Consider the following 9,071-nt stretch of genomic DNA (forward strand, 5'->3'; position numbering starts at 1 on the left):
TCAGCTACACAAAATGAGTATTTATATTACTTAAGTTCATACTGTTTTTTAGTTTAAAAATCAGTAAAAAAATTGTTTTTGGTACAATTACAGATGCTGCTTAAGTGCGCGTGCAGTTATTATGTTTACTGGTTATGAGCCTTATTTGCAAAAGGAATGTTCAAAATTGTTTTGGTTATGAGTTTTTATGTTTACTGGTTACGAGCCTTATTTGTAAAAAGAAGGTTAATAATTGTTCTGGGATAATTGTTCTGTGTTAATAACAAACTGCGATTTTTTGAACCCTAACTTTTTGTTCTCCCTTGAAACCAGAGATAGTAAAAAAAGTTTGTTTTCTTCCTTGTATGAAAATTTGTACAGTTCAAGTTATGAGATCTGCAATTTTGTTGGCATTTTTTAAAAATCAGATTATCCCTATTAGAAAATTTTGGTTGAAAAAATGTGTCAAAATGCGGTGACAAACAAAAAGTGTTTCCTGTTTTTCTTAATGTTTGTGTCTCGATTTGTGTTCTATTTGTACATTCGTTTTTTTCCATTGTCATAAATAATTGACTCTTTTCCTCATACAAAAGCAGCGACAAAAAATTACGGAAGGGATAAATCACAGAGTTATTGTTGTTCCGACCCCTATTGCGGGGGGAGGAACTATATACTCAAATGTTTTTTTGTTCAGACAATTTTGACCGATCGATATATTAATTGCAGAGAGTTGTGAGTGGTATCATGAAAAAGCCCGTCCTGCGTAGAATATGGAATTATAAAGATTTTTTGAATTTAGTTTTCTAACGCGAGTTATCGTGTTTTAAATTTTTGTGAATATTAGACCGATTTGTGAATATTAGACCGATTTTGGTTCACCTTTTCCGGAATTTTTGCCTAAAATTTTGTCAATTTTGGTAAAATATGTAAAACTTGTTAACAATACTACTGATTTTAGTTTTAGAGTAAAAAAAAATTGTTGACTTTTGATTTAATTTGTTTGGCTAGAACTTTGGCTAAAACTTTCAAAATTCTGCATTTTTCAACAAAAATTGCCCGAATTACGCTACTGATGTCCAGTTTGATTAAATTTGCTGGAAGTACACGCCCAAAAAAATCCAAATCAAACCTTGTTAATTCGAAAGAGAGCCAGTTCTACTTCCACCTTCCATTGATAGTAGTCTGGTATCAAAATTTTGCCGTTTTTTTCTAGCTTTACTCTATGATTATCAAAAACGCAGCAAAAATTTTTGACCTTTTAACTAACAAATCATCAAGATCTATCTAATTCGCAACAATTGAGTGTTCCTAATGAACAAACAGCAACAGCAACGCAGGTTTTGCCAAAACTGGGACTGTTACAATCGAAAAACAATTCGGATTGTCATCAGTTGGTCCTTTTTAAAAAAATCACTTTTTTATGTTAAAAAAAGAACAAAAACAATTCAAAGCAAAGCTCACTGTTGATAGGTTCAATTGGATTACTAAGCAGTTCCAAATCAATGTATTATGTTTCTTTACTGGAAAAGTTATGGTTGTTTTGACTCTTAAAATTGTTTGTTTTTTGAAAAAACAGTGGCTTATTGAAATTTTCCCAAATTTTTCATTTACTTTGGTCAACCTGCTGCTTAGTGTCAGCAATGAAAAAATTTTTTCTCTTCATCTTCGTCCAGTGGAATTATTTTCAAGCATTTTAGCGGTATTAAGCGTTAAGTTATGGTTTTCTATCTTTGATACAACTAGTTTTCACAAGTTTTTTCGGCGTTGGCCCACTTTTAACGTTTTTTTTCTCGTTTTGTCACATTATCACATTAATGACAGTTCACATACTACCTTATTGGCGTTCAAAAAAGGCGCAATTGAACATAGAAAAGTCTTTAAAGGCGTAGAGTACGGTTTTAACGGCTTCGACACCCCTTTCTCGAAGAATTCATTTGAACTTTTTACATTTTTCTGTAAATCTCCTTTAAATTTGTAATTTTAGTTGTATGATATTTCCTGCAAAATTACATTTTTCATTGGCTCTTTTTTGAGGGAAAAATGAGCATTTGAGTCTCATTTGAGTAGATAGCAAATGGCTTCATTACTTTGAAAACAATTGTTTTCAAAAGATAAAAAAAAACATTTTAATTTCTCATTTTAAACCTTTTCGTATATGTTACCTAGTTAATTATTGGTCCTCTATGATATTATGTTTTTTATGAGAAGCTGCAAGTGTAAAAAAGCTAAAGTTTTGAAAGAATTCGTATTGAATTTACTGGCTACAACACGGGTTTTTCGCAAAACAGTGTACCGTAATTTTGATTTTGCCTGTATTTGATGTTCTTTTTGTAGATGTAAGACAAGTTCGTAATAATTACAGATCACAAGTTCTTGCTTTGGACCAATAGAGGGACCTATTGAATCGATTCATTTTTTAGCTACTGGCTTTCATGACTTTGAAAATAATTCTTTTCGAAAAGTACAAAAGTTTTACTTATTTTTGCCCCTTTATTCTGTTGTTGTCTAATGGTTACTATTATCAATAAAAAGAGGTTGCATACTGCAATATTGGGGTTCAAGAAAGGCTCAATTTAACATTTTTTGAGGGTCAAAATGTAGGTTTACAGCTTCGGAAGCGTTTTCGCGCAATTTTTAATTGAATTTTTGTTTGTTGTCTCTATTTGTTGTTCTTTTTGTAACCGCGTACAAAATTCAATAATGACAGCCTAAATGCCCTCCTAAAGAATTGTATGTGATCATAAACATGTTCAATGTTTTCAATTGCGATCTAATGGCTTTCATATCTTTGAGATAATTGTTTTCAAAAATTACAAAATTGTTACTGAATTTTGCCCGTTTTTTCTCTTTTTTTGTCTGCTTGTTACATATTCTCTCTGATGAGAGGTCACACACCACTTCCACATTTTGAAGGTTCAATTGAACATTTTTTTTGAAAATTTTGGCCTTATTTTTTCGGAAGCGTTTTCTCGCAAGTTTCAATGGAATTTTTGTTTGTTGTCTCGATTTGTTGTTCTTTTTGTAACCTAATAAAAAATGAATAATTACAAACTTTAATGCCTCTCTTAATTACCACTCTTATGAAAGAGTATAAGATCTTGAACATATTGAATGTTTTCAATTGCTATCTAATGGTCTTCATTACACTGAAATTAATTGTTGTAAAAAATATAAGTCATTTTTTTAAAATTTTTTGTTCGTTTCTTATCTAACTGTTACCAAGCTTTATTATGGAGTGGTCCCATATCTTTTCTAGTGAATTACAGGTTAATTTCTTTTTTTCAGTTCTATCTGACGCTATTTTGACCGTGCTAATAATTTTTTTTGATAAAAGCGGACATAAATTTTGGACTTATAGCGGAGGTAAATTAATGTTTTTTTGTTTTTGTTTGGTTTTGTTGTTCGTCTTGACTTGCCTTCCTAATATTAGCTGATCTCATCGCAATCTAATGCAACCTTTCTTCACTCCATTGGGTCATCTGCTTTGGAGAAAAAAAACTGAAATACTATCGGTTGTTCATTTGATAGACATTTATGCCAAAAATTTTGATGAGCGGGGTCGCAAGTTTGTGTGGGAACGCACATTACCGAGCCTCCTTGCTTGGATGAAGTGTCAAAGTAGTTGTAGGAAGGTTTAAGTCAATTTAAAGACATTTTACAAGATTGCTACAAGAGAACCTATTTATCATGTCAGACTCCTGCAAAGCAATCTTTGTATATATTTCTTTGAATGAAGTCTTAAAATCTGTACAAACAGTTCAAGTCCGTTGACCCTGTGTATTTTTACGTTTGAGATTAAGAATCTACTAACATTGAAGCCGTAATCAGCTTATTAACTATGAGGGAAAGATTTCGCCTTTAAAATAAAACTTCTGTTGCCGAAATTTGATAGCAAAATTTGGTTTGAGATTTAAATTGAAACAAGGAGGCTCGTAAATGTGCGTTCGCATATGATGTTTTGAACCAAACTCATCTACATTTTTGACTTAATTGTCAACCAAATGAAGAGATAGCAAAAGTAGATGTTTGAGTTTAAAACAATAGTTGCAAAAACGTAACTAATAATCGAAATACATAATGCCATATCACATCGCAGCGCCAAAAATATCTGCCATTATTGAGACTCTGAGAAAAAAAACAAACAACAAAATAAACAGAAGAAAATTTTCTCGGCAAAAATATAATATCTAAATTTGAAAGCACCTAGTAACAACTTCAAAATGCAGTCAGATAAAACCTTAACTACACAAATTTACTTTCTGCTAAGTATACAGCGGATGGAAAGTTTTCCTAGTGAGACTAGGTAACAAGTCGACAAAGAGAACCAATAATGTGGCGAAATTCAAAAATTAATCAACATTTTTCAAGACAAGAAATTTTAATATTTTAAATATCATTAGCTTTCAACGAAATAATCCTTGATAAGTTACTGAAAAGTCAATACGAAACCAAAAAGACTTGCGTTTTGTTAGACTGAGCCAGAGCAACGGACTAACGGTGCATAAAAACTCAAACAATTACAGACGATTTGCGAAAACACAAACAATTGATACCATTAAAATCATTAGCTATTATCTGAATATGACGTGTTTTTAACTCATTTGTTAATTCTACTCATTCAGCTAAAATATTTGTACTGTGAGATTAAAAACATTTACTTGGGCCACATTTGAAAAACCATTGGGATCTGTTATTACGCAATTTTGATGAAAGAAAAGATAAAGAATTTAAAAAATTAACCACTCAAAAAACGTTTATGAAACCGCATATTGTACAAAAAGTCAGTGACGACATATTATTGGTAGATATGTTGCTTTCTGGAACACAAGAAATTGTATTGGACCTCTCAATGATGGAAACAGGCTGTCGTGAACTTCCCTACGAGACCAGAACTGGTCTTTATATTGTCTTTATTCTATTAGGAACACAGAATTGATTCATTTTGTGGCCTGAAATTTAATTTTGAAATACAATTTTTTATAGAAAATATCCTAATTTAATGAAAAATTACACTAAAAGTGATCAAAAACATGCCAAATATCCGTTTCTGTTATCAAACAAAACTTCAAACCTCGAAAACTCCCCGAAAAAAACGAAATTGAAGAAAAATCTTTTTTTTAATTTTGAATTCTACGCTGGACATTTTTAATGATACCATTCATTAATGATACCACTCACAATTGTCTGAACAAAAAAAACCCATTTGAGTATATAGTTCCTCCCCCCACAAGTGGGTTCGGAACAGTAAAAACTTAATCAACATGTTTTAGTGTTTTTTTGGCTGCCCCAGCAGCGCCATATCTAAGAACATAACTTGAAATTTCAAGCTTATTCCACTTATAAGTATGCAAAATTCCACGCATGTCTGCGGAGGACAAAACAACGCTGGTTTGTTCTTTGAGACTCTTATATCTGATTGCTTATTATTTAATACAAGAACAGAGTTTTACTCTTGTAGGATAATGAAATTTTATCGAAGACTTTCAATATCTTACAATGCAGCCTTTCATGTTAAACTAGAGTGGAAATTGTAAACATCAATAACAGTAACCAACCGGAAGGGGAATAATTCCTGTTGAGAGGTGCCAGTTATCTTTCCGATATAGTCGACCACAATACTGGATCCAACTCCAGCTGAAATCTGCAACTCTAGCAGTGATGTCTCGCTTCCGACCACCATCTAAATTTGAGTAACGAGGGACAAAAAACTTTCTCTCTAATGTTTATAAAATTTGAATGGCCACGGTGAAAATAAACTTGACAAATCTTGCCAGAACAAGTAAGATATAAATTTAGGCTTTGAAAGCTCATGTTAAGCTATGTGTTCAAAATAAACCTTATGAGACACTCATCAGAAAATATGAAAATTTGTTCAAATTCTTAAACTTCAGAAAGAACTTTTTTTCAAAAATCCTATAGGAAAATTTTAATCTCTCAAAACTTTTCTTGCCCTAATATATTAGCTGAAATTGAAGAGAACAAAAACTCTTTTCTTGAAATATTTTTTAAAATAATATCTGTGATATAACTATATATAGAGACGTTTTCTTCCATCAATTTTGTTTGAATAATTGAATCAAAACTGACCACCTTGCACAAAAGTCACTGACCCCCTTCCATGACATTAGCGGTTTTCCAATTACTCATGGCACTGTTCACAAGAAAAAAAATTCAGTGAATATGGTCTCAAACAATTACTAATAAAAATTGGGCAAAAACGTTATAGGCTAATTACAAGCTCAAAATGGTTACATTTCTATAAAACCCAAACTCATGAGAATTTGCCTTTTCGGTCATTGGCTACATTGGCTGCAATGAATAATCTCAGAGATTTTTTAGCGCTATCGCTTCAAAAACGCTTGATTGAGCTCAAAAAGAACCACTTTCCAAAACTAGTCAACTCTTGAATACTGTTGACTTCCCGGACTTGAGTCTCAGAGCATTTCACCGCTGATTCAGTACATTTCAATAGCAAAAACGAAATTCAGTTCTGAAGCATTGGATTTCCAGAATTTTTTAAATTTCTTTATGTGCAGTTTTATTCATTCTGATTATATTGATGTCATCGAGTTTGCCCCAGCTAAACTTATCCTGTATGGTCTGAAAACTACTCATAACACAAAATTAGGTCTGGCCAGAATAATGTCATACTTATGTAGCTTATAACTGGTAATTACTATAGAAATACGCACACTATTTATACATTCGCTAATTTGTAGACAATTACTACAAAGCTCATTTAGTTTAGCGGTTACGACTCGCCACGCAAATTAAATGTGACAAGTACCCACGCTGGAGTTTGAATCGCAAATAAAGCAAACCTTCTTAAAATAAAGCAAACCTGGAGTAAAACATATTATTTTTCCTGCAGTAAATTTTACTCAAAAACCAAGACTAGCCAGTGTAAATTGGGACAGACAAGAACAGAACCCTGGCCATCTTAAAAAACAGAATGTCTCTACACTGATTCAGCGCTGATTTGCTCTGCCATAAAACGTCCGGGTTACATTCTCAAATGATTTTGCTAGTTTTGGTTGAAACATTTAACGAACGAGATAAATTCGCTTTATTCCTAATCTTGCCGAACTTCATTTATTCAATTCAGATTTTTTTCATTATTTCCGGGATCAATAAATTAGAAATAAAATTTTTGAAACGCTGTTTCAATTTTACAAAGCAGAGTTTGCTCGACTGAGAGTATTAATGGGGGAACGAATAACACAGAACCCCGGGTAGACATTAGTAATGAATTTTTTATCCTTTATGAATAACGAATTTGGCCGGAAAAACATAGTTTTGAATTTTAAAAAATACTGTTTTAGACTATTTTCCTAATATTTTTGATATAACATGCTGAACACTTACTATATCACCAAAAACGCATATTTTTGACCTAACTATTTCATATATATATATATATATATATATATATATATATATATATATATAAATATATATATATATATATATATATATATATATATATATAATTTCACTTGTAAAAGAAATTAGAAATTATTCGACCGGCAAAACGTTGGCCATGGTTTTTATCTTAAAAATTGTCTGAAATAAATATATTGTTTACTTTGAAGATGTATGCTTGCATATCTAATGAACATAAAACCCAATAGAATAACTTAGGCTCTCCATTAATGTACAAAATCTCCGTATTTTCAGTCAAATTCTGTTTTGTTTTTAACTTAAGCCAAAATTAAGTTTGATTTTCTGACAAAGTGATTCTCCGTTAATTTGTTTTAATGATTTCAAGTTCGCCAAATTGCAACAGTGAGCGTTTGATGGGCAATTGTTGAGGATTATGCGAGGGTTTTCCCAATGAGAATCACATAACTAATAGCAGCACAAATTCGTGAATTGTGATAGATTTAAAAACATATTGATTAAGATTTGAACCATTTATGCCCTTTTTGCCGGAAAATTAACTGATTTGGTCTAAAAGTCGCTTCGGAGAGTAACTATAGTCTAAAGTCGCGTAACTATTTACTTAAGATCTACTTTAGAGGCCAAATTTTTTACAATAACTTATGTATCGTAATACATCTTTCCTAATTTTAAATCTTTACCTGTTCCCACTCAACTTGTCCGGGTGGTAGATTTTGGGTTACAACCAATTTGGCACTGAAAACGCCATTGCTTTCTGACTGGATTGCAACATCGTAACTTTGTCCAGGGCTCAGACCTGTGAGAGATACGAGAGAAGTGGTCCCTGGATTTGGAAACTCACACCCTCCAGCGCAGTTGCCATCCGGCGGATATGGCCTCACATGGCCTGACTGAGACCCAAAAAGTATCGTTTATTCATGAGGAATTAAAAAAATCGTGACAAAAATCAGAAACACCACAGCATTAATGCACAATATTAATATTGGACTGCCATGACTATTTGTACCCTGTTCTAGACCTGGAATAGTAAACAGACCTATTAATTCGAGGTGGTGATATTGCCTTAAATTACACGGTTGAGGACACTATGAGAAGCACGGAGAAATCTGGATTCGTTCAATGATGATTACTTGAGTCAGATGGTGTGAGTACGATATGTGTATTAAGTATCAGTATTGACTTACGATCCGCGACCTTGGTCGCAGTCAGTTTCAGTGCTGTACCATTGACTTTCAATTTTAAACAGTACTGAACCAGACAAATAGAAGTATAGACCTTTTGTCAGTCTGCCCAGACTACAGTAAGAAACATCCCACTCTGTCCCTCTTCTTTGCAGCCTCATTTACATATATGATGGGGCCAAAAAGTGACCCCCACAACCTAGGTTTTTAATTTCCTGTTCTCACCTTCCTTCACATCAGATTTACTGTTTCACAAAAACATCAGCTGTGTGCAAGAGAAACTGGAAAGATTTGAAAAGAGACAAAATCAGTGAAAATTTCGACTTTTTAAAATTTAAAAAGCAAATTTTTTATATGATGGGGTAACAAAGTGACCCCCTCTCAACCTAGGTTTTTGAGTTCGGAAAATTGTTACGTTTGAAATCCATCATACTGAACAAACGCAGCATGCCGGTCCGGACATATTTATAGGGTCCGCATGTTTTTTTTTTATCTATTCTATTTCGCCCC

The 9,071-nt window shown here is 32.6% G+C and overlaps 1 protein-coding gene across 1 annotated transcript in view; it reads right to left on the bottom strand.

The window, feature by feature from the left end:
• Positions 1 to 8,298, bottom strand: part of LOC142345071 (uncharacterized) — a 98,112-nt gene extending 89,814 nt beyond the window's left edge. Inside the window, exons 1-2 of the mRNA XM_075397154.1 lie at positions 8,061 to 8,298; positions 5,535 to 5,659 (exon numbers count right to left, since the gene is read on the bottom strand). Of these exons, the coding sequence (XP_075253269.1) occupies positions 5,535 to 5,659 (125 nt within the window). The 5' untranslated portion in view covers positions 8,061 to 8,298. The remainder of the gene's footprint in view (positions 1 to 5,534; positions 5,660 to 8,060) is intronic.
• Positions 8,299 to 9,071: the final 773 nt, after the last annotated feature.

The sequence above is a fragment of the Convolutriloba macropyga genome, chromosome 8, assembly GCF_964194025.1.
Source record: "Convolutriloba macropyga chromosome 8, txConMacr16.3, whole genome shotgun sequence".
Lineage (NCBI taxonomy): Eukaryota > Metazoa > Xenacoelomorpha > Acoela > Convolutidae > Convolutriloba > Convolutriloba macropyga.